At 49.0% G+C, this 25997-nt stretch overlaps 1 protein-coding gene across 9 annotated transcripts in view; it reads left to right on the top strand.

Annotated features, from left to right (window-relative positions):
• The window catches only part of TRIM9 (tripartite motif containing 9), a 132997-nt gene that overhangs the window by 97485 nt on the left and 9515 nt on the right, over positions 1-25997 (top strand). For 4 of the 9 annotated variants that reach the window (XM_034768670.1, XM_034768668.1, XM_034768669.1 and 1 more), the window contains 5 exons: positions 2775-2932; positions 12463-12601; positions 19979-20167; positions 24099-24140; positions 24945-24968. In XM_034768670.1, the coding sequence (XP_034624561.1) occupies positions 2775-2932; positions 12463-12601; positions 19979-20167; positions 24099-24140; positions 24945-24968 (552 nt within the window). The remainder of the gene's footprint in view (positions 1-2774; positions 2933-12462; positions 12602-19978; positions 20168-24098; positions 24141-24944; positions 24969-25997) is intronic. The other 5 variants (XM_034768674.1, XM_034768671.1, XM_034768675.1 and 2 more) reach the window with 3 other exon arrangements.

Below are 25997 nucleotides of genomic sequence, written 5' to 3'. Positions count from 1 at the left end.
CAAAGCGCACCGGAGAAGCCATCCGAGACAAATAGTGATAACCCCAGGGAGGCTGCCACAGACATTAGCCACATGGCTTAATGTCTCCCAGGTATGGTACCTGGCTTGTGATCTGGCCTCTTGGTGCTGCTCTTGTGGTGCTAGGGGGCCATTAACAGGGCAGCTGCGGATTCCTCCGGCGTATTTGAATCCCAGCATCTGGCTTCTCTTTTCCCTTTCTTGTTAGTTCTGTTTCCTCCTCCGGCGTTCATACCTTTTCCTTTGCACACCGTCCCTACCGCCTGCCGCCTCCCATGCACCTCCCCTTTGTGCCTTTCCTGTTCCGTTCTTTTAGGACTGAGAAGGCGAGACAATCTGAGGAAGCCGTGAAGCAGACAGACCCCACCAGAAAGGCCGCCAAGTTGCTGCTTTGCTGGGATGCGCCTTTAAACGGTGCCAGCTGCAGCACAGTTGCCAGCCTGTGGCTTTGGGGACCTTGTGAGATGGGGAAACACAGAGCTGCGCATTTGTTGGTGTGTCAGAAGCTGGAGATCTGGTCTGCCACCAGGCTGTTGGAGAACGAGAGTCGTTCTGCTATTGAGGGACTTTCAGCCACCCGGGCCCTGTGGGCCCAGTTTAGACAAAATTTGCCAAGAATCAGTAAAACCCCTGGCACCAGGATTGCCCCAAACGCAAAGCCTCCCTTCGCCCTCAGCGGAGCAGGCAATCCCCACTCCCAGTGCTGGAATAGCCGCAGTTCACAAGTTCAGGTGTCTGACGTACCCACTGACTTATACCGAATAAGACACTTAGCAGTTGTCCCTCCTTAAAACCTGCCTGTGCTGTGACGCCTACACATCACTCCCATCTGGCACTAATTCAGCAGGTGACCCGCTGTGACTTCTGCCCAAAAAGTTTTGATGCAGCCGAGCTATACGTGTGGAATCGTTAAAAGTAATTCCTTCTCCTCTCCCCCTGGCAGACTGGCTTGTAATACATATCATTGCTCTCCTGGCGTGCAAGCTGGCAAGTGCTATATAGATAGGGAACGGGGCTGGACTATGTGAAGTTTGGACTAAGGGAATGTGTGGGGTGTTTCCCCTATGGTAGAGAAAAGGTGGTAGTAAGTGTTTCAGTAGCGAGGTTAAGTATCACGGTGGGGTCAGCTATGTGTTAGGAGAAGAGGGTCCCCTTTCCCTGTGGGGTCTCACCCCACATCTTTTGTAGAGCAGGAACAGACCCTCCTTCCTTTTACTTGTTTATTGCAGATGAGCTAATGCTCCTGCTGGAGCAGAACATACCATGAAATGCCTTTTTGTCTTGGGCAGGAGCACACAAGGAGGTTTGGCTATGGGCTATTTAGCCTTTCTCCTCTCCATCGCCGGTTCTAACCCAACAAAGACTGGAGATGGAAAGTAGTTACCGGCTGATCCCTGTTTGGCGGTCTCCGTGAAATGAATTTGTTGCTGTGGTTTCAGTACACTTCCTAATGGACATGGGCACCGACAAAACCCACCCCTACAACTGACTCTGGCAATTTGCTTGAGTGAGTCAGCAAAGAAGCCCAGCCATGAATGCCCCCGGGGTACGTCTACACTGGAATAACAGACCCGCCGCACAGCCGCGGCTGGCCTGGGTCAGCTGACTTAGGCTGCGGGGCTGTAAAACTGCAATGTAGATGTTTGGATTCAGGCTGGAGGCCAGGCTCTGGGACCTTCCCCCTTGCAGGGTCCTAGAGCTCGTGCTACAGCCCAAGCCCGAACATCTACACGGCAATTTTACAGCCAAAGCCCTGTGTGCTTGAGTCGGCTGACCTGGGCCACCTGTGAGTGTTTAGCTGCTGTGTAGACGTATCCATGGAGTCCACACTATGCTCCCCTCTAGAATGGTAACTGTGGGTTGGCTGAGGTACAGTGGCAAGACTTTGTGGTGAGGATCGTTGGCCAACGTTGGTCGACAGCGATGTCCACCCAGAACATTTACTCGCACTAAATTAGCACAATTGAAAACATATTTATCTCTTGTTATATGTGGCTCACCGCACCCATCATAGTGACACCCTCCCCCCCTCCGAATTACTGCTCCTTCATGACCCACCGTGAGGAAGATCAGGTGCACTTCCAGCCACAAGTCATCGCAAAGGCCGTGAACCCAACTCACCACTCCGCTATTCTATCGATACTGCTGTAACTCTTTTGATTGCAATGAACTTGCATGGTGGAAACCTGGGGTAACAGAGAGATGAATTAGACCCACTCTTTCCACTGATGCTGCAACCAGTGGCAGTGTTCTCATCCGGGAATGATAATGCCTGTCCCTCTGCAGCCAGACTCTCAGAGTACATCGGGGAGGTGCTCCTATGACCTTCCTGGTCTTTGGTTATGGCGTTGTGATGAGTGGATTAGGCATGGGAGCCTTACTCTCATAGGTGGGGGATTGGTGCTATGATTTCACGCTCATCCAAAATTTATTAGAAAGAAAATGTAAGAGAAAATGAAGTAGCCCCAGTAAAATTTCACGTTGACAAACCGATGAAAACCCAAATTCTGCAAAGCTTCTGATGGTAAGTAGGTTGAGAAAACAGTCCCTTCTTGTTCCTCCATGCCGCAGTCCCATGAGATTTTACTGTTAATCCAGCATGAAATGCAGGCTGGGTAACAAAATTATAAACATGGCCTCCATATATCGGAGAAAATGTGCATGCGTTTACGTGCCTCACAGCAATTTGAATGCACTTGCTATGCCTGATGTCCACTGTAGTCGTAGAAGCCAGGGTTACACTAATTTTTGTTTAGCTTCCTCTCCAGTGCCGGCACCCCCGATCCTACAGCTAGAAGAATGTTGCACCCACAACAACAGCGCTACGTTGTCCTGGAAACAGCCCCCTTTGTCAACCGTGCAGGTGGAAGGATATATTCTAGAGCTGGATGATGGGAACGGTGGTCAGTTCAGGGTAGGTATTGAGAGCACCTGTTCCATTGATGAAACATGCCTTAGGTGGAAGACAATGCCAGTGATGAGTGAGCCACACCAGGAGCATTGCCGATAAACAGGAAGCAGGCTTCCGTTCTGCGGAGATACACCGGGCCGGAGAGCCTGCCACTGCCTTATAGAATCATAGAACTCTTCAGCCTCGTGCACTGTTTTCACTCAGGTTACACAGATGTAAACGATTCCACTAGGCGCGAGACAGTGGGCAATCAGGCCGGTTTTGTCTTGTTTTTAGAAGAGTTCATTTGTTGTTTATTTCTATATAGCAGGGGTAGGCAACCTAGGGCACGCATGTCAAAGGTGGCACACAAGCTGATTTTCAGTGGCACTCACACTGCCCGGGTCCTGGCCACCGGTCCAGGGCGCTCTGCATTTTAACTTAATTTTAAGTGAAGCTTCTTAAACATTTTAAAAACCTTATTTACTTTACATACAACAATAGTTTAGTTACATATTATAGACTTATAGAAAGAGACCTTCTAAAAACGTTAAAATGTATTACTGGCACGCGAAACCTTAAATTAGAGTGAATAAATGAAGACTCAGCACATCACTTCTGAAAGGTTGCCGACCCCTGCTATACAGTATAAGCTTCCCCCGGATTTGAACTGAATCTTTCACTTTTTGTCAACAGCTTCAGTCCAGTTTTTATTCCAATGAATATTCTTATTGTGATGGACTTGATGCGGGAATCGCTGGCTGATAGTCTGTGGCCTGTGTGACCCAGGAGATCAGACCAGATAGCCAGAATGGTCCTTTCTGGCCTTAAAAGTCTGTGAATCTGTGGATTGACAACACAGCTGCTAACCTGGCAGGGGGAAATGGTCTCACAACAATCGACTGTAGACACCAGTTCAGAGATTGTTGAAACTATCACCCAAAGAGTGCTTGCCATGATGGAAGACACCATACAGTTGCTCTGTAGCAGTGGCTGGGGATAGATTATTACACAGGGCCTACCAATTCTACATGAGAGTCACTCCTGCAAAAATACAGTGGTGATAGCAGGACTCTGCAGGGAAATGGCTTCCCCTGGTAACTTTCATTGTTAGACGGTTAAGTTGTTGGAGTCTCTAGCCATAACTGCATCCATCAGGTTCCCTCTTGGAGAAACTCTCTCTCTCTCTCTCTCTCTCCACTTTTCATTTCAGACATTGTATCTAATTCTCTCCTTCCCTTGGAAGGATCCCTTCTGTGGCTGAACAATTTAAGTTACACAGGGGGCTAGGTGACCAATAGCCAGTCGTGGGATCAGGGGAGCACAGAGGTGGCTGAACCTAAAGATTGGCTTCCAATTTTTTTTTAATAAATTTGTATTCCTACCTTTTTTATCTATTCGAAAAAATTTCCAAACTCCAGGTGGACTTTTCCCTTGTTTTCAAATCCACTTCCAAATGCACTTGCACTGCAAATACTCACAAAATCCCACCCCTGGTTATGCTGATCAGTCTGACCCCCTTGCATCTGAAGAAGTGGGTTTTTTACCCATGAAAACTTATGCCCAAATAACTCTGTTAGTCTTTAAGGTGCCACGGGACTCCTTTATTACTTGCATCTGAAGAAGTGAGGTTCTTACCCACGAAAGCTTATGCTCCCAATACTTCTGTTAGTCTCAAAGGTGCCACAGGACCCCCTGTTGCTTTTTACGGGACTCCTTGCTTTTTTTGTGGATACAGACTAACACGGCTACCCTCTGATTCTGACTCCCTTTATTTCCCATTGTTGTCGAGCGGAGAATTTGGCCCCAGGTGCGTGTGCAGTTTGTTTACTGGGGGCAGATAGGAGAGTGGAAGTTCACTGAAGGCTGCAGCTCCTACTCATGTAATGGCTGCAGCATCAGGTGATCCTTATGCCTCGGCCTTATAATGAGTGACTGAGACCTGCTCCAAACTCTTCATCCTTCCTTCCTGCTACCTTCAAATAATGGTATCTGAAAGGTCAGCTGAGCTGAGGCTGCACGTTAGAGCATATTTTTATTCTTAGATAATATTTGCCTTGATGATCAGCACGCTTTGGAAATGGAAAGAACTCATTTTAAAGCACTTTTTTAATAGCTTAAAGTAGGCTGCCAAACATCTCTTGCAAAGGCTGCTAATTCCCATGGAGGATTGCGGTTTGCTATACTCCTGGCAATCAGAGGCGTTTAAGGCCTGGGGACTTTTAAATTGTTGTAATTATACAATTAAAATGTGATTTTTCGCTGATCTGACATGCTCATAATTATTCTCTAGCATATTCATCACCATTCAGAGCAGCTCACCGTGGAGAGAGCAGCCCACCGTGTTCCCTGAACTCCAGCTGCGCATGACGCAGCCAGGCGAGATCCAGAGCAGAAGCCGGGTAGTTGACAGAGGGGATGTATGGAGTTTAATGAGAGAAAGGTGCAGAGGACTGAGTTTGCAGGAGACAAGTGCATTGTCTCAGCACAGCCGCCTGGCCAAGCAGGGAATAAAGCTTTCTAGCTGGGGCCAGGAAGGAAAAGGAAATCACCTTTTGTTTCAGAATCCCACAGATGTATTACTTCTGGAGGAATTCTGTGCCACTGCGTGTGTGCAGAATTCATGTCCCCCACAGATTTCTTTGCTTCCCCGCAGAAAAATACCTTTCTGACAGGGAAGCAAAGGGAAGCTGCAAGAGCAGTAACGCACCACTCCCTACCAGTGCAGGTACATTGTTTCAGGCACTTGGAGCAGCTAGCAGAGAGGTAAATCACCGCCAGGCTGGGGACATCCCAGCCAGTGGCTCCTACCCTGAGCTGGGATCAGCTGCTAGTTCTGGCTGGGCTGGAGGCAGGACAGGATGGGACTTCCTCTTCCCCTGCAAGGAGTGGCTGGGGCTGTGTCAGACCCATCCCAAGAAACCTCCCCCAGCTGCAAGAAGCTCAGCATCCTCCCTTGCTTCCTGCCCCCATTGCTCCTCAGCTGTGGGGAGGGAAGGGTCACTGTATGGGGAGATGCTCACCCATCCACCCAACCCCCATGCATCTGGACCTCCGATACCCAAACACTCCCGCCAAGCCTCAGCCGGTACATCCAGAACCCCCCTAGCCCTCCATACCTGAACCCTACCCCACTGAACCTCAACCCCTGCAACTGGAGCCCCATTGCACCCGGACCCCCATCCCTGCACCCAGACCACCCCCCAATGAGTTCCCTGCACTCAAACCCCCACCCTGATGCACCACCCTCTGTACCACCCTGAGCCCCCACATCCAGACCCCCACACCACTGACCTCCAACTAGCTGCACCCAGGCCCCCACCCCCCACCCCGCCAAGTCCCACTTCCCCCGCACCCAGATCCCCCCACTGAAACCCCCATACCCAGACCCCCTCCGCTGAGCCCCAACAACCTTCACCTGAAAGCCCCTGCAGAGTCCCATTGCCCCTGAACCTAGAACCCCACCCCCCACGAGCTTCTGTGCAGCCAGATCCCCCCACACCTAGACCCTCCTACTGAGCTGCCTGCACCCAGATTGTCCCACACAGAATCCTCTCACCGAACACCCCCACACTGAGCCCCTTCACACTTGGATCCTGCCTGCCCCACACCTGGTGCACATGGTGCAGAGGGGCAGGGCCCCAGGGTATTTCTGGGGCAGGCCCAGGCCCTGCTGTGTCAGGGTCGGGTGCAGCCTCACCGCTGAGTCTGTGTCCTGGGGATGGGCAGACTGCAGGGTGATCTCCCACCTCAATGCAGCCAGTGGCCTGTGCTCCCCATTGCCATGCTGGAGCCTCTGCATTTATTTATTAACAAATAAAACTTGCAGAATTTTCAAATATTGTGTGCAGAATTGTCAATGTTTTGGCGCAGAATGCCCTCCGGAATAAATGTATTCACAATGTGACTGGAGGACAATTAAACTCAGCTATTCAGAGTTCTCTCTAGAGGACTGTCAAAGCCTCAAGACCACCGAGTTTTTCACTTTAGCTGCCTCACTGTCGAAGCCTCCTGTTCCTTAGAGTCAAGCAGGACTGGGCATGGCTGCCTTCAAGTCCCTACACTCCAGAATCAGCCACGCCAAGTTCTCTACCTCCTTTCTCCCAGTGCTGAGAGGGCCGCCTGCGTAATGCGCCCATGATCCCAGGAGCCATGCACCATGCCGGGTCCCAGACTCAGAACACGGCCACATAGCCACCTAATGCTTTAAACCCAGCTCATCTCATCCGATAGGGCTGGAGCTTGCATGTCCTTGCAAGGGGCTGCACTGCTCCAGCGTGGGTGAAGCCACCCGCAATGATACTCGCCAGGCACGGACGATAGTACATCCCTCAGGTGGCTGTGCCTTGCTCACCATTGCACAAGGCAAGGAAGGATGAAGACTGGATGATCACTAGCCATGATCCCAGTTGTGCTAAGGGGGTGCTTAGCTACATGTCCCCCACTTACGCCTTTCTCCTCTCGTCAGGCAGGTGTAACTGGGAGCTGTGCTGTAGCATTCATTACTGGAGGATCTGGTTTCCCTGAGCGACCTGTCCTGCTCGTCTCCCTTCACTTTGTGCTTATGTTGTTATGCTCCACCTCTAGCTACGCAGGATGGAGCCCCTAGTGTTACTGTATATGACTTGGCCCGGCGAGTCCGCTTTGCGCTGCTCAGTAACAGAACAGGTAACGTAAAACTGCTCTGAAGGGGCAGCACACAAGTCCGCTGTTGTAGCGGAATCCTGAGTAGCTTAAAGCCAGCATACCCGGCTCTGGCCACCCACCCACCTCTCCCTCCACGTAGATAGGAGAGGATAGGAGAGGGCACGGCCACAGCAAGATGTAGTCTGGTGATCTAGGGCTAACAGAATGGATCATAGAAACGTAGGGCTGGAAGGGTCCTCGAGAAGTCATCAAGTCCAGCCCCCTGCACTGTGGAAGGACCAAGTAGACCTAGATCATCCCTGACAGGGTGTACAGGAATTCGCTGGGGCTCGACCCGCTCCGGGGCGGCGGGGAGCCACACCGACTCACTACCTGCTGGGGCTTGAGTGCTTTGTCTGGCTGTCAGGTCTTGCCCGGCAGCCCTTGCAGTCCTGAAAGATACAGGAAGCCCGACCCCGGCTCAGGGCGGGCACCAGCGTTAGGTCAGGACTCAGATCCTTAGTCAGGGTTGAGCAACAGTAAACAAAGTATTTAGCCCAGGTCCTAGGGCCGGGCGGGACAACAAACGCTGAGGCAGAGCCCAGGCCCTGAGGCAGGGCTGAGCCACAGTAAACAAAGTATTTAAACCCAGGCCCTGGGTCAGGGCGGGGCAACAACCGCTGAGGCAGAGCTCAGGCCCTCAGGCCGGGCTGAGCCACGGTAATAGGCCTGATCCTCAACAGGCCTGGGAGAGGGGGAGACGCAGGTCCTCCCACTCCACTGCGTCCCAGCCCAGGGCCCTAGCAGCAGCAGAAGACCCGCTGCTTAGTCAGTGGGGATCCTGGCCGCAACACACTGACATCGGCTCTGGCAGTGCTGCAGCCAGACCGGGGTCGGCTGCCCCCGGGCTACTTCCAGACTCCCCCTCTGGGCCTACCTGGTTGCCGGCATTGGCCTCGGGGGGATCCTGGACCATGGGTTCGTCCGGCCAGGGATCGTTTGGCAAGTCTGGGAGCTCCTCTGGATAGGAGGCACAGGGCAGGCCCGGCGGCTCTTCGGGGTAGCGGGCGCAGGGCAGGCCCGGCGGCTCCTGGCGGTCACCCCAGTCCGCGGAGGTTTCCCAGCCCCGAGCTAGGCTGGAGACATCTGGTCTCTCCGGATGCTGGGGCCAGACTGAGTTCTGAGGGCCCGGTTTTATACTTCTGGGTCGCCGCTTGACCCTCTGAGGGGCGGACTCAGAACTCCCTAGCTCCGCCCACTCCGGCCTCCGGATGGGCTCTTCCCCTTCCGGGGCGGCGGGGAGCCACACCAACTCACACACAGGGGTTTGTCCAACTTGTTCTTAAAAGTTTTCAGTGATGGGGACTCCATGACCTCCATTGGAAGCCTGTTCCAGAGCTTAACAGCCCTGACAGTTAGAAAGCTTTTCCTAATATCTAACCTAGATCTCCCTTGCTGCAGATTAAGCCCATGACTTCTTGTCCTACCTTCGGGGGACGTGGAGAACAATTGATCCCCATCCTCTTTATAACGGTCAGCATATTGGAAGACTGTTCTCAGGTTCCCCCTCAGTCTTCTTTTCTCAGGACTAAACGGGCCCTGTTTTTTTAACCTTTCCTCACAGGTCAGGTTTTCTAAACCTTTATCATTTTTGTTGCTCTCCTCTGGACTCTCTCCCGTTTGTCCACATTCTTCCTCAATGGTGGTGCCCAGAATTGGGCACAGTACTGCAGCTGGGGCCTCACCAGTGCCCAGCAGAGTGAGACAGTTCCCGCCCGTGTCTTGTATACAACCCTCCTGTTAATACACCTCAGAATGATACTAGCCTTTTTGCAACTGCATCACATTGTTGATTCATATTCAACTTGTGATCCACTATCACCCCCAGATCCTTTCCAGCAGTACTACCCCCTAGCCAGTTGTTCCCCATTTTGTAGTTGTGCATTTGATTTTTCCTTCCTAAGCGAAGTACTTTGCACTTGACTCTATTGAATTCCATCTTGTTGAATTCAGACCAGTTCTCCATTTTGTCAAGGTCATTTTGAATTTTAAACCTGTCCTTCAAAGTGCTTGCAACCCCTCCCAGCTTGGTGTCATCATGAAAGACTGCTCCAAGCTAACAGAGATTAGAGCACTCCCGAGGCTGCTCTAACTTGTGCCGGGGGTTCATTTGACCCAGGATAGTAGGAGGCAGAAAGGTTGTTTAGAGTCAGCTTTGCCTCCCCTGTGGCACAGCTGGTTATTAAGTTGTAGGATTTTTCAGATAACGGTGGAGATTATCCAGAAGAAAAGCATCAAGGCCAATCAAATCACTAAGTGGATTCCAAACCCTGGGGTCACGTCTTCAGAAGCCATTTACTATACAAAATTTAAATCTTATCACATAGTTTATTTGACAAATGACTTAGCAATCTGGACTGTCTCAAGCGATTATTACTCCTGCTCAGAGCAATTCTGGGTGTTCAACCTCAGTTGCAACGATAAAGAATAATGGGTTTGCCTGAGTCCCTAAAGCTTTGCTCCTGACATGCCCGACAAGATCTGTTGTGTTATCCACTTGTGCTCGGAGCTGCAGCTGCTATTTGTCCTCATGCCAGTATCTCAGCCCTTGCCATGCATGCAGAAGTGCAGATCAATGGATAGCCAAGCACTCTGTCCGTGCGGCATGTCAGAGTCTGCCAAAAACTCATCTGACCTGTTTATGTGCTGCAGCGAATAATATTTTGTTTTCCTCTCTGGGGATTTCAAAGCCCTTGACACTCACTAATGAGTTAACTCTCATGAACATCTCTGTGATGTGGGAGAGTCACTAGGTGGTGTTATTTTGGAGGGGCCCATGGGAGGGGAGATGGGAATTTTGGCTCCAGTAAAATGAATGAGATTGGCCTTATCCAAACTGAAACCAAAAGCTGTGCACCTCCGGAGTTGTTCTGAGTTGGACCCGGGCCAGAAGGGAAGAGTTTGAATTCAGGGATTTGGCCCTCTGCCCTGGAAGTTCTGGGTGTGGCTTTTCTCTAATTTACCAATCATTAGGTTAGATGGTGATTAAATCCAAACAGCCAGATTCTATGAAATCATTAAAAAAGACCAAGAACAAATTGATGTAAAAGTGAGCTGAAGTGTTTATGTTCGGGGCTGACCCATATGCCGGGGCACTCAAAGTGATTAAACTGTCCAGTGGCAATTCGTTTTATAATAATCAAATAGATGAGTGTCCTGTTGGACAGTGATAGGATGATAAAGTGGGAACCCAGTATGTTAAGTGAGACAGTAATAAACCCCGTGTTTCTGTTAGAGCTCGTACGCAGGAGAACACAGCTGTGAAGCAGTTTCTGTAAGCCAGTGCCAGGTGTATTTCACTTTTTATCGCGTTTGTTCAGTAAATTGAGCTCACAGCTCAAATTGCACAGCTCATTACTGAGTGCTACAGGTAACAAGGTACCAGAGGAGAGCTGCAATTGACATAACTACCAGCAATGGTGCCTAATTTAGTTAATCTGCTCAAGATTAAGGGAAAAGATATAGAGCAGAATTCTGTGTTCTTTGTCCACGGAACTTTTCCCATTGGAGTCTCATGGGTCAGTTAGTCTTGCCCCTAAAGGCCTGGCGAAATGTGCAGAATTCAAGACGTCTGTATTTAAGCAGAGACTGTTTAAACCAGGGGTCGGCAACCTTTCAGAAGTGGGGTGCCGAGTCTTCATTTATTCACTCTCATTTAAGGTTTCGCGTGCCAGTAAAATATTTTAACGTTTTTAGAAGGTCTCTTTCTATAAATCTATAATATATAACTAAACTATTGTTGTATGTAAAGTAAATAAGGTTTTTAAAATGTTTAAGAAGCTTCATTTAAAATTAAATTAAAATGCAGAGCCCCCCGGACCGGTGGCCAGGACCCGGGCAATGTGAGTGCCACTGAAAATCAGCTCTCGTGCCGCCTTTTTCACGCGTGCCATAGGTTGCCTACCCCGGTTTAAACAAATGCACACTACTCCAGTCTGTACTCCCAGCAGAGAGACACAAAGGGTTCCTGGAAGAAAGAAGAGAGTGAAGGATATTTCCCAAGGAAACCAAGAGCAAACCCTTCCCCAGCAACACAAATGAAAGCAACCAGGAGCTTAAATCACATCCCCTCTAATTAAAAGCGAATACTGTAACTGATGTGTTTGAGGATTTAGTAGTCTGTGGGCCTGATTCATTGCTTGTTGCTCCAGCATTAGGCCATTGTAACTGTGTACAACTGACATCAAAATAACACATTGGTGAATTGGCCATGGATCTGTGGAACAATACTGTCTTTCAGTAGCTTCTGTTTGCCAGAAGCTGGGAATGGGCAACACGGGATGGATCACTTGATGATTACCTGTTCTGTTCATTCCCTCTAGGGCACCTGGCACTGGCCACTGTCGGAAGACAGGATAATGGGCTAGATGGACCTTTGTTCTGACCCAGTATAGCCGTTCTTATGTATGTTCAGTAAAGCGTTGGTCCTGCCACGTGAGCTTACAAGGAAGTAGAGTCTAGGTGCAAGTTTCTGATTACAGGATTTCTTTCTTCACTCAGGCAAAACTCCCCTGGATTTCTCTGGGAGTTTTGCTTGAGGAAGGATTTCAGGATTTGGTCCAACATGAACAGCAATGGCCTTACTGTATAGCAACTGGTTTTACCTGGTAGGTTTGTCAGAGCTCCAGTGTCAAGTCATAGGATCATTTTATCTCAACCCAAACTTATGATTTAGTGCTATCCAGCGTTGGTGAATCTCATCCTTCTCCTGCCCTGTGGCAGACAGTGTAGAATGCCCAAAAGGTGCATTACTTGCATGTCTGTGTTTGAACAAGCTGTGGAAACGCTGTACAGCAAACCTTCTTAGGAAGTCTGCACTGCAGAGCCTGTGCTTCAGACCCTAACGCACCTCTTTGTTTGCTAACTAGGAGGTGTACGTTGGGAAAGAGACGATGTGCACTGTGGACGGTCTGCACTTCAACAGCACGTACAGTGCTCGCGTCAAAGCCTTCAACAAAACAGGAGTCAGCCAGTACAGCAAGACCCTGGTCCTACAGACGTCCGAGGGTAAGACGCTTGAGCAATGTCATTGTGAAATGATACACCAGAGCCAGCGCTGCCCACACATGGGGCCATAAAATCCACATCGCTTAGCATTGCGATGCAAGGAGTAACTCCATGGCTCCAGATTTAAAAAGCCAAACATTGCAAAAAAGTGACTCTGACAGGAAGAGTAAAGGTTATATAAGTCAGCAGACCAGCGCAATGTCAGCAATTGTCTTCCAGGCCTTTCCTTCGCTGAATATTTTAGTGAATTACAGCGATCTCTTGGGAGGAGAGCTGGTGATGTGATGACAGGCACTCAGAGAAAAGCATTTAGGATTTGAATGATGACAGGTTCGCACCTTGGATGGAGTTGTATTATTCTAAAATGAAGCTCAAATGTCTTTAATTCCCTTTAAAAATAAAAACAATTCCAGAGAACCCAAGCACTGTGCTTGGTTGCGCTATGATTGTAATGTATGGTGTTTAGTTACCACTCTGTGGTGTACTGTAAGGATGAGAAAGACTGTGGGACCATCTGGGGTACTTTCTATATAACACAAAGCCGCACCAATTCTATGTACAAAGCTGATTACATCCACCTCCTTCAGCTGTCTCGGTTAGAATATTAAATGCTGCTGTTAAGCATAACCAGAGGGAAACCTGTCTCTTCCTGCCTTTAAATACATCTGTCACACCAGGCAATTTATCCATCTTGGAAGATAGGCTTGATTCTGACATTCAGGTCGGGAGTCAGACGGCTAGTTTAGAAAAATGACTTGGGAGTTAGAAACAGCAGGTAATAATCTCATGATAAAGGCCGTCATCTCAGTGCCAGCACATCAGCAGTCCTTTAAAGTATAGTTATTAGCAGAAAAGTGACCCCTTTTTTTTGTAGTTCTCCACACCTACTGGTATTCCCTTTCCATAATTTCCAGACCCACATCGCTCCATTTTTCAAGCCAAATCCAGGTGTCTCTAACCACCAGCACCGCAAGCTTAGCCTGGCTCTAGAAAACCAAGCCGTGCGCCTTCTGCTTCGTGCAAGTTATCGTCAGCACTAGAGATACTGGAACCAGAGCGTAACTAGTCGTTCTGTTGATGGTGCATAAGGCAGTTTAAACACAGCTGGTCCATACGCAGGAGCTGCGGCTTTTGAGTGTTGCCGAGAAAAAAGGCGTTGTGATCAGAAACCTCAACACAGATGCGTAGGAGCAGATTCGGATGTAGCCATTTTTAGATCTCTGACTTGTCATGCGTCAGGAGATGACGCCTATTGTTCAGAAGGAAGCCATAATGCTTCCCTTTGTTTTGAGCATGTCGGCAATACAGACGGATGAAGTGTAGTGGCATGTCTCGGAAGACAGAGCAGAGAGAAGCTGGAGCAAGAGCTGCGCTTCCTCCTTATCCGAGCTGCCGGAGAAGCAAGCCTTTTCATTACAAATCATGGGCCATATTTTGGCCTCTGACACTTACATGCGTCCCCCGCTGGCGTCCACGTGAGTTTTGCACGTGTTGGCGCGGACCGACGTGGGGCCCATGAAAAGTGCCGTATTCCCCCAAGAGCTCACAAGATGTACAGAACGACAAACCATCTCCAAAAGAGTCGGAACATTTAGGGCCTTCGACAAAGCTCTTCTGCACCATTCCTGCTGCCAAAAGGAAAGCTGGAGAGCGGCGCTAAGCAGGGATTTTCAAGTGTGGAGGGACCCCCCACTGGCTTAGAGCTGCTGTGGCAATTCAACACCAACCAGTCCCAACCCCCGCCAGCACAGGGACAGGCAGGGGTGTGGCCAGAGTACCATAACCTCTTGCACCCCCCAGCTGCGTCACAGACACTACGGGGTCATCACCAGGCAGTGTAAGTGAGAGCAGCACTGGGGTTGCTTTAATTTACATTAGGGGTCAGATTGGCCCTTGACTGCCCTGAGGCTTGTATAAATCCACACCCCTTGGCTCCTACACGAGTGGAGCTCGGCCAACCCCTCAGATCTGGCCCATGGAGCATTTCTTCAGCACTTGTGCTAGGAGGTCCTTGATTCCTGTTAACCGCAGCAGGATGTGAGTATCTAATTGTCTGTATCCTGAAATGGAGATGTACCCTTCCCTACCTGAATGGCACAACTGGGGCAGTATTCCAGGAGATACCTAATGAGCTGAAGTCACTGAGCCAGATTGTGATCTCATGGTGCTTTTATAGCCGTACAACTCTATGGACTTCACGAGGGCCACCCCTGATTTATAGCAGATGTAGGGAGATCCAAATCAGGCCGTCCTTTCACAGGGAAATCTTAATTCAGAGAGGCACCTCACTTCCCTCCACCTTGCAAAATCCATATTTATACTGCGTTAAAAAATAGTGCATTTGCACCCAAAGCACTCCCTCTGGTCGGGTGAGGACCATCTCTCGTGGAGTTCAGCTTCAGAACTCAAGTCGTCCAAAGCTGCTGCTTCATTTCTGCAGCTCACCAAGAAACCCCAAATCCGCCCGCTGCTGGTTTTCAAAGTCCTCTACCTGTGTGTAAAAGAGAAGCCCAGCATCGAGCAGAAAGGGAGAGAAGGGAAGAGAGAACCCAAACCAGACTGTTCATGGAAGAATAGCTCTATGAAAATGACTATATGTTGTCTGAGCGAGAACAGTGAATGCTGGGGAGCTCTGGAGAACAGGGAATTTAGGTAGGCAGAACACCTCCTGGAATTTAGCGCAGGTACTGCCACCAGAATCCATTTCTGACAGAAGAGCCATGGATCTTTAATGGCAGTATATGGTGCGGATGTTGGTTGCATGTCCCACTCACGAGATAGCACCTCCAGCAGTACAGTCCCCTCCAACACGGTTCAGGGACATTGGTTCAGTACTGACTCAGAGGGCAGAGAAACATCTACTGATACCACCATTAATCTGTGGACCCAGGCCCCAGGTCCCACTCTTCCCTCAGCCCCCTGATCCTGCCCTGCCCATGATGGAAGTTAGAGCAGCTTTAGGGCTGTTCTAATTTGCACCCAGCTGCCAGCATAGATATAGATTTATTATATATAGTATATACCTGGTTAGACCTGGCTCTGCGCCCCATCTAGGGAAGCTATTGCTGGCCAGTGCACAAGGGGGTGGGTTTTGTTTGGAAGTCTCCCCTTTATACAAACTAAAAAGCCAATGCAATGAGAAATGATGAGCCCCTATTGTTACACATCGTACCATCCCAGAGCGCCCCCTCGCAGGGAGAGCTAGTGCTATGGCACTTCCACCTCCGTCTCCCCATATCACACCCCCTATGCCAGAGGCTATGGGAGTGGGGTGTGTCGCTGGCTACGCCTGGTGTGGAGGCACGTCCGCTTTAGTTTCCCCACAATGATCGGCAGCCTCCTCTGGCAAGCCACTTGAAAACGTTCAGCCCTTCCAGGGGACCAGAGTCCTTCAAAAAAAGTCCCACAAAGCCCTGAAAAAGGGAATATTTGGCACAGGCTCAACACTCAGGTTTCCTCTGGGTGGATATTTGCATTGTGGTATCCAAAGTCCACGCCTGTCCACCTGGCGCAGGCCCCACATAACATAGGAGCTCATCGGAAGGCTTCTGTTGATAGTCCCAGCACAATGGCGTTGTGCTTGGAGCTCTCTTTCCAGCATTTGCCAGGAGACGGGCTTTCAGAAACCGAGCTTTTGTTCACTGGAGTCTTTTTACTGAATGGCTCCTTTTTTGTTATTCCAATGAAAAAGAAAAAGAACTAAATGTGTCCCAAAGCATTTTCTCCTCTCAGAGGCACTCAGCGCTCTTTGGGCCCAAAACAGAGAAATAAATTGTGCCTGTATTCAGCTTAAGGGTATCTGAGTGAGTCATTAAACAGATCCCTGCTGCACTGACAACTGGTTTGGGGTATTATTTCTGGCCTATACCGCAGAATTGGGCTTCTGAGTGCAGATTTGCATGACCTGGGTTTAGCAGAGTGCTTTATCCTTCCACTCAGCTCCGTAAAATACTGTGGAGCGTTTTAGTAGGAGGGGAAATGAGAAGAAAAGAAGAGGAAGGAGCAAAGAGAAGAAGATCATTCGGAACATGGCCGTGCTGTTGTTACCGTTGGTAATCTCTTGTTAGTAACTCATTACTAACTGCTTAGCTGAAGGCACTTGGAGGTCTGGTTCATTTGTTTAATTACTGATTTCCAGCTCTGGCATATGGGGCCTGATCCAAAATCCACTGAAATCAAAGGGAGTCTTTCTGTTGACTTCAGTGCACATTGAAATAGACCCTAGGGAACCATGGGGCTTCATGTGCCATGCCCCCACCACTACCAGTAGTATAGCCACAGGAGCAGTAAAAAAATTTCTCTCTTAACTAGGGAGACAGTGTGAGGAGCAAGTGGGGCAGGAGGCTCAGAGGGGACATTCTGGGGAAACCTCACCGCGGGGGGGAGGAGGTAGCAATGTGCTAGTATCTCTTTGGGCACTTTCACCCTGCATGAAGAATAGGATGGTCCATGCTGCAGGAGTTTGGCAGGGAGTGTTGTGTAAAATAAAAATGTTGAGTTTCAAGGCAGGTTCCTCAGTGATTCGAGTATCTACGAATAGGGCATCTGTAGACAGAGGCCTCGATCCAGCGCAGTACTTCAGCACATGCATGAGAATGTTCCTCGAAGCCAATGGGACCATTCCCAGGCAATAGATTCCCAAGGTGGTAGGGACCTCATAAATCTGACAGGCAGACAATCCTGATAAACATACTCTCGGCTGTCTTAAAGGGCAATTTTGTTGTCCATTTTAAGAGATGACAATTTGCTCTTTTAAGGGTCATGCTAGATGCCTGCAGTGGGGCCGGATGGACTCTTAGCGATGAGGATGTTAATTGCACAGAGCCATTTTAAGCAGACAGTCCCACAAGATGAGCAAAAACATTCTCCAAGTAGCCTTTTTGTTTCCCAGAGATGAAGAGCCACATACCCCATATTTAACCATCCGACCTAAAAACGGCAGCAGTTTGTCTGCTGTTGTTAGCAAGGAACTGAACGCAATGCGGCTGCATGATAGCTTGAGATCGTTTCGTCTCCCCAAGTTGGTGGCGGGTTATTGTATGGGTAGCCCTAGAGAGGGGTATCCAAGCAGACGTCTCTCCTGTCTTGTTCTCGGAGGACAATTTATGTGACCCTCCCTTAGCAGGTTTACAGGGCATTGGTACTGTAAATGTGGACCAGCCTGACTTAATTCTATCCTTGGTTGCTGAGGAGATCCTTGGATGAGGTTCAGCCCCTGATTTATTTTTCGGCCTGTCTTTTCTTAACTTTGTGGTGCCCAGAGTAGGTGATTTCATAGCGGTTTTAGCGCTCCAGTGAAACCGGCTTCCAAGAGAGGTCTTACAGAACGGCCTGGTTCTACTGCACTGCTCTGTAAAACCTTCAGATCTGATTAGGACACAAGCAGACCCTCACACGAACAGCAGTTTTTCATGAGGGCAAAGGACAGGCAGAACAAGCGGTAACTCGGATTCCCTGAGCAGTGCAGAAGGTGAGGATTAGAACACAACAGGAATGACTGGCAGCCTGCCTTCCCCAGTAGGGAGCAGTATTGCTGGGGATGGCGATCTTAGAGCTGGCTTAAGAGAAGTGTGACAGCGTGACTCTGTGTGAGAGCAGAATTTAATCCAGACACTGAGTGCCGGAGGAGTCATTACGGGTGCTGATAGGGAATGTCTCTGACAGCACAGCAGCCGTCTCCAAAGCTTCATGTCTGTTACCCTATCATAGGATTGGCAGACCCAAAAGTTCAAATACCCTTTAAGGCTGGTGTACATGCTGCAGACCCTTATGCTTAGATCTCATCTCCTCCTTCCCTCCTGCTATCGCCCAGCGTCCCTCTGCCATTTCTATCCGCTCGTTAGTCTCATTCGACCAAGCGCTTTTGGATTCCAAAGAATTTAGACTAAGCAGGGGCTACCTCCAGGCCCATCGTAAGAACCAATTACCGTGTAAGGCTTTGTGCTAGGACAGGCTGCTGTATGCTGGCTCTGAACGATGGAGCCCATTCTGGTGGAGCAGGTTACCGTGAAGTCCTCTGACAGGTAAGCAAACTAGAAGAAGGGTTGGAGCTTAGGTTTCCCACGGGTATCACAAGCCTTCAGAATCACCAGACAAGGGATGTTTACAGCTTCATCAAGAGCTTCTGCTTACAGCTGCCTGCCTATGACGGGCGGAAAGGCTGTCGGGGTAGGCATCAGGATAATGACAGTACACTTTGGGAGTAGGGTGGTCACAAAGGACCTGGGTTGCCATGGGGGGACAATGAAATCTCACCTATACAGCGTGGTAGCCTGCAGTCACTCTGAGACAGATCCGCTGCCCATTGAAGTGAATGGGAGGACTCCCAGCAACTCCAGTGGCCATTGGATCAGGCCCTCAGGTCGCAGGGATAACTCCTAACAAAACTCCTATTGGGAGGATCAGGTTTGTTTTGATAGATGCAACGAGTTATCCAGAAACCTGTGGAACTCATTGCCAGGGGTTGTTATGAAAACAAAATCTATAGTGGGGTTCAAAAAAGAACTAGATAAGTTAATGGAGGATAGGTCCAACAGTGGCTGTTAGCCAAGATGGGAAGCTGGGAGTGGACAACGGGGGTTTGGTTCACTCAACGATTGCCTGTTCCATTCATTCCCTCTGAAACACCTGGCATTGGCCCCTGTCGGAAGACTGGATATTGGGCTAGATGGACCTTTGGTCTGACCCAGTATGGCCCTTCTGATGTTGTTAAACACACCATCCTGTACCCCCTTTGGGTGAGGTAGGTTTTTGAGGGCACTTTTAGTAACACAGTTTAGATCAGCCTTGTAAAACTGCATTGACAGGTTACCAGCCCAACACAAAACCTCCACAGCCTGCCCTTTCCTCTGATGAGTATAATGGACAAGAGATCGGGTGACCAGATGTCCCGATTTTATAGGGACAGTCCTGATTTTTGGGTCTTTTTCTTATATAGGCTCCTATTACCCCCCACCCCCTGTCCCGATTTTTCACATTTGCTGTCTGGTCACCCTAACAAGAGAGTATATGATAGCATGTAAAATACATCTGCTGGGACTTGGGTGTGGTAAGAGGTGCATCTCCCTCGGTGGAATACATTACTGTGATGCCTTCCAGAATTTGCTAAAAATAGGATTTAGCCTAAGAAAAGCTGATCAGATTTGTCTTCAGCTCCACAGGGATGTTTTTGAAGACTCAAATATGTTTACTGGTTACAGTGTCAATGATACGGTATTATTGAGTGGTATCTGTGCTCCAGAACTTCCTATGTCCTCCTGCAGCACAGCCTATGCATGTTAAAGTGTCTGCATTCTGCACCGGGGGCTCGGCTCCGGTAACGGTCTGAAGTCAGCCCGCAGATTTCTGATGTGGGGTTTGCATTGATCTTACGTTTAGACACAGAGTCAGAAGAACAGACCCTCCCTTTTCCAGTGCCTTTGGAAAGATTTCAGCTCCGTAGAATGAGTCCTTTCTCCTCCACACTTAATCTACAACCCAGCTTCTCGGGGAGATCCTACTTTGAGCTAAGATCCTCGTCCCACCCGCTGAGCTTGCATTCTTCTTTGCAGTCTCTGAATTCAGCCGGTGAGCTGAGCACGTCTGGCATTTCCTCTTGATCTGTGCTTTTGGGCAGCTCCGAAGTATTTGTTTGTTTTGTTTTGTTTTTTTCCCATGACATTCATATGCCAGGGGGATACGTTGTTCTGTTTGTCAGTGGCCTGCTCCCGAAGTGAAGGGAATTTGGATGATGTAGCTTTGTGGTGTATATTTCTATGTAACAACAATACCATTGTCGCTGTCGTTTAACGGCATTGATTAGCAAGCCCCGGGTCAGTGCACAATTCCTTATACGACAGCTATTATGAGCGAGGGAGGAGCCGGGCTGGAATTACGGGAACAACATTGGCACACGCCACTAAGGGAATGCTGGGGAGGTACGGGAAGGTTCCAGGAAAGTCAGCTGCTGCCGTAAGATTTGTTCATTGCAACTCTTTCGAAGGCTGTTTGATTAACCCTCGACCCAACAGACCTTTTTAAAAAGAGAGGTTAAAAAACACAGAAGAAAGCAGGGAGTTGGGGGGGGGGCACAACTCTTCTCATCTGAGGACTGTCGAGTCTGATTTTTAAAGGTGCGGAGTATCTGCTGCCCCCACCGACTTAACTTTGAGTGGTGGGTGCTCAACACCTGTCAAAGTCAGGCCCTCTGATATGTAAAGCCTCTTTTTCTGCAAAGGGGAGGAAAGAACATGAATAAAATTCTGAGTAGCGTGCAGGGCAGTTGGTTATAAGCACAGCCCCCCCCCAGGTACCCTGCCTGCCTCCATAGTCCTTGCCTTAGTGGTTTGTGACAAGGGTTTAGGCCAGGGGTCTCAAACATGCGGCCCGCGGGGTTCTTTCGTGCGGCCCGCCAAGCTCCCCATGCCCCCCCCCCCGCCTACCCCGTGCTGCCGCGAGCCCCGCGCCACTCCCTGAAGCGGCTGAACTACTGTATGTCCCTGCAGCCCTGGGCAGGGGGGTGGGAGGTGAGTAGAGGGCTCCGTGCTCTTGCAGCTCCCATTGGCTGGGAACTGGGAACCGCAGCCAATGGGACCTTTGGGGGAAGTACCTGGAGGAGCAGTAAGAGCAGCACATGGTGCCGTTTCCCCTCCTCCCCGCCCCCCCAGGGACTCCAGCCGCTTCCTGGAGCGGAGCGGAGTGGGGCTGGGGACAGGGCAGGCGGGGAGCCTGCCCTAGCCGCGGTGTGCGGTGCTGCCGCCCTGGATCCGCTCTAAGTAAGTGGCGCCAGGCCGGAGCCCGTACCCCGCATCCCTTCTGCACCCCAACACCCTGCCTGGAGCCCCCTGCTGCATCCCACACCCCTCCTGCACCCCAACTCCCTGCCCTGAGCCCCCTGCCACACCCTGCACCCCTCATCCCTCCTGCACCCCAACCCCCTGCCTGGAGCCCCTTGCCACACACTGCACCCCAACCCCCTGCTTCATCCCTCCTGCACCCCAACTCTTTGCCCAGAGCCCCCGCCATACCCTGCACACCTCCTACACCTCAACTTCCTGCCCTGAACCCCTGCCACACCCCACACCCCTCCTGCACCCCCTGGGGGCAGGGAGGGGGCAGAGTTGGGATGAGGACTTCAGGAAAGGGGTTGGAATGGGGGCAGGGAAGGGGCGAGATGAGGTGAGGCGGGGCAGGGGCGGGGCCTCATGGAAGGGGTGGAGTGGGGGCAGGGCCAGGGCAACAAGTGGGGGGTGTCAGTGATGCGGCCCTCGGGCCAATGCACTAGTCCTCATGCGGCCCTCGAGGTCATCTGAGTTTGAGACCCCTGGTTTAGGCTGATTCACTGTGCACAGTGCAGCCAGAGTCTCCTTTACCTTGCGGTGAACAGCGACTAGCAAAGGAGCGGCAGGCATAGCCGATCTCTTTGGTGCTATTTCATAATCATGGAGACCAATTTTTGCACATTTCTTATTTCTAAAGCTCCCAGGGCCTCATTCTCCCGCCGTGCCGGGTTTAAACCAGTGTCACTCCAGTGGCTTAACCCCTAACTTACTCTGGCTAAGCAAGGGGAGAGTGGGGTCCCTTTTATTTTGTTTCCATCTCACAACTCGGAATGAGGAATGCTGCAGCATGACTGTTGCCAGAACATACAGGGGCCCCTACCCCCTGTCAGCAACCCTTTTTTCTTTGTGCTTTTATGTTGTTCATTGTATTGCTGTGCGCTGCTGGCTTGAACTATGTTTTGTTATTGGACGTTTTGACTTTGTGTCCAATGTACCGAGATCTATTGTAACGGCTTTGATCAATACCTGTATGTGGAGTGTGTATCTTTGGGATCACAGGCTGAGGTCTGGGAAGCGGGTGGGAGTGGGGGACAGGGGTTGGAATTTTACAAACCCATCTAACCACTTTCTTCTTATTTGTCCTGCTGATGGTTAATTTGTATTACAGTAGAGCCCAGAAACCTTGAAAAAAAACCCTTCGAAAGGGGGCACAGGACACGATTCATTAAAACTGCCGCAGCAGCCATTGCATCGTTACCCAGCAGGAGTTAAGTGCAGCGTGAGGTTCAATGAGAAATATACAAGATGTACCCTGCCTGCAGGGACCGGTGTGAATGTGCTAGAGGAAAACATTGGCATAGAGAAAACACCTCCATTTTTTGCATGCAAATCGATTGAAACCAGTCACAGACCCATCCGGAGCAGTCCAGCCCTAAACTAGTCTGACAAAATGGGATCGCATCACTCCCATGCTCGTTCTTCTTTCCCCCAGATGCAAAAATATCCCCTTTTCTCGATAAATCGCTAAGGAGTAATAAGGGAAGAACAGTTTGTATGAAGCTACAATAGCTTCTTTATCAAATTAGATACATTTGGGCCCGATTCTCTGGTGCGGTGCAGCCACTTTGCCCTGCGATGCTGGCAGAACCTGGCTATAGAGTTGGCGAAAATGGCCCTAGTCAGGTTACCCCAGTGCAAGGAGAATCCTCCATTCGCACACAGCCAATATGGAGGGTTTTACACCATGTCCTTCTTGGCCATTAGGGAAAACAGGGACATGGGTGATGAACTCCTACACTATGCAATCCCCTGTGTCAGCCCTTTGGAGCTGTCGGCAGCCAGTAGTTAGAGCAGTCTCCTGGCTGCACACAGGAGCTCCAGGATATGCCACGGGAACCATGGAAGGAGGTTGCATAGCACCTGCACACACTCACTCCGGCTCTACTCAGTGGTCAGCCTCTAATTTTCATGAGGGCCAAATGCCATCAGTAAATGCTCAGTGTCATGTCGTATAATGACGCTTAGCTCTCACTGTAGCATGATTACTCTTAAAATACGGCAATAGCTAAACTAGAGTTATGTAGCTGCCTAAAAGCCACCTACGTTAACATGAAAAGTGATCAAGGACTCGGTCAGTCTTAATCCACTTGCTCTTTTTTTGGGGTGGATTTCAAATGATTTTTTCAGAATAACTAGATATTCTCCGTCTTACTGGAGAGAGTTCTCTCTAAGTCAGATGCTGTCTACCCATCTTGTTCCGATTTCTTTCCCCAGAGGAAGTCGCGGACAGTATTTTTGAACATGCAGCGTGTAAGGAGATTTACTGAATGGGGAAAACATTTTTTTTTTTTTTTGCTGCTAGAGGCTCCTTTTCACAGGCTAGTACAATCCCTTGGACTCTAATGAAAATAGGGGCCAGGATCTTCAAAAGTGTCGACTGATTTTGAAGACTTTGGGTTTTTAGGTTCCCACCCTGAGACACTTTAAAGGGCCCTGATTGTCAGAGGGTAAGTGTGCCGCTCTTGCTGAAAATCAGACCCCTTCCAGAAGTCTCTAAGTTGGGTACCCAAAATCACTAGTCACTTTTGAAAATCTTGAACATGGTCTTTGGCTTTTAATGAATCAGGCCTCAAGTGATTGGAATAAATGGATAATTTTGTAAGTGTTTACAAGTATTTTTTGTGAGACTGGTTGTTACGTCTTAGCTTTGATGTGTGAAATATAGTATCTCTTTATAGGATGCAATTTTGAGACACAGTCAGCGCCTTACTCTCAATTAGGCAAGTATATTTATTACAATTAAGTGGTTCTTACTTTGTGTTGGTCATTTTTTTATATTTGATGTGTATGTTAAGCCTTTTTTTGACAAAGTAAATAAACAGCTCACTATAATCAAAGACTGTTTCCTACTTTGCACCCTGTTTCTCAAATTCCATCCCAGTGATTTGAATGAGGAATGGTCATTTCGGTTCGGTGTTAAAGGCATTTTAAGTTCTTCCGCTTGTTGGTTTTAAAGAGAAACCTGAAGCTGGGCTGTGGAAATGGACTCCCCATCAAACTCTTATCCTTAAAATAAAATACATTTGGACCCCACCTGACCAAGGCACTTAAGTATGTGTCAGACTTTAAGTACATGATTAGTCCCATTGAAGCTAATTGGACTATTCATGCACTCAAAGTTAGACATTGACGTGGCTGAATCAGGAATTTGGGTCTGATTTTTACAGGTGCTGAAAACTTGCATTTCCTGGTGATTTCTGTTGGAGTAGCAAGTGCTCTGCACCTTGCAAAATCAGGCCCCTTAATTCTTTTTGGAAAAAGCAAACCCTTTTAAGATGACCCAACTCAGCTAAATTCACCAAATGATTCATGCACCGTGTAGTTTAACGCACACTTCATTTACAATGCAGGCTCATGGTGAGTCCATGTATACACACATTTCAGGGCACGGGGAAAAAAAAGATTCATGCACTACATGGAAAAGTATGTGAGCAAAAAAAATATTTCTGAATTCTTTATTTTAATAAATGCCAATTTTACTTCCTGTTTCTTTCCTGCATGCCTTTCATTTGGAATGACAACAGTTGACATTAAAAAACTGGTGGCAGGTATGGAACCCTTTATATTGAGTTATAAAACCAGTAAGTGAGCTAGCTTGTGAAAAGACTCAGTAAATCAATGAATAAATCTGTTTTATTTTCAAGCAGTGTTTACTTGGGTGAGAATATGTGTCCAGGTGTGAGACTATGTTGTGGATATGTCAGTTTGAACTACATTAAATGCACAAAAGATCACAGGAGAGGAAAAAATCACCTATGAAGCTTGGATAGTGGTTTATGACATTCTGTTACTCTGTGTATTGTCAAAAAAGGTGATGTTCTACCTGTCCGGTTTACTGTATCCAAGTCGCAGTGTATTTAAATCGGCAATCATGCTGATTCCTAGAGGTTCTCAACATTTTCCAGAGCTCATATGAACTAGATTTTATAAAAATAAGATTGAAGGTTCTCTAGGGAGGTTACTCGCTGTTGTTTAATCTGTCGGTCAATGTAGATTTTTGTGTGTGCTGTTGATTACTAGACCTGCAAGCACTCCCCCCTCACACACACTCACACAGAGTGTCTGCTAAACTTTAATCCCCCTTCCCACACTGAGCCTGCACCTGCAAGGCATTACTCACATGAGTAATCTTTAGTCGTAAGAGTAACTATTATTAATATTTGTATTACACGACTACCTAGAGGCCCAACCAAAGTCAGGTCCCCAGTCTGCTAGGTGCAGTAGAAACATGTAGCAAGGGGCAGTCCCTGCCCCGAAGAGCTTACAGGCTAAATAGATAGGACCAACAACAGATGGGAGAGAATCAGTGTGTCTCACCCAAGGTCACACAGCAAGTCAGTGGCAGAGTCAGGAATAGAAGCAGGCTCTACAGCATCCCAGTTCTGTGCCCTACCCACTAGACCATAACAACCCCCAACCTTTGTGTAAAAGTTTGCAGGATCAGGCTCCATGACTCTGGGGTTGCTGGTCTGCCAGTTACCAGGCCTAGGTAGCAATAGCCTCCATCAGTGATTCCATGCCCACAGGGATAATTTTTGAGCATGGAGACCTTCTCCCATGGGTAAATTCTACTGAGT

The sequence above is a fragment of the Trachemys scripta genome, chromosome 4 (genome assembly GCF_013100865.1).
Source record: "Trachemys scripta elegans isolate TJP31775 chromosome 4, CAS_Tse_1.0, whole genome shotgun sequence".
Lineage (NCBI taxonomy): Eukaryota > Metazoa > Chordata > Testudines > Emydidae > Trachemys > Trachemys scripta.
Note: the sequence above shows the minus strand (reverse complement) of the source record. Positions and strands in the feature narration are given on the sequence as shown.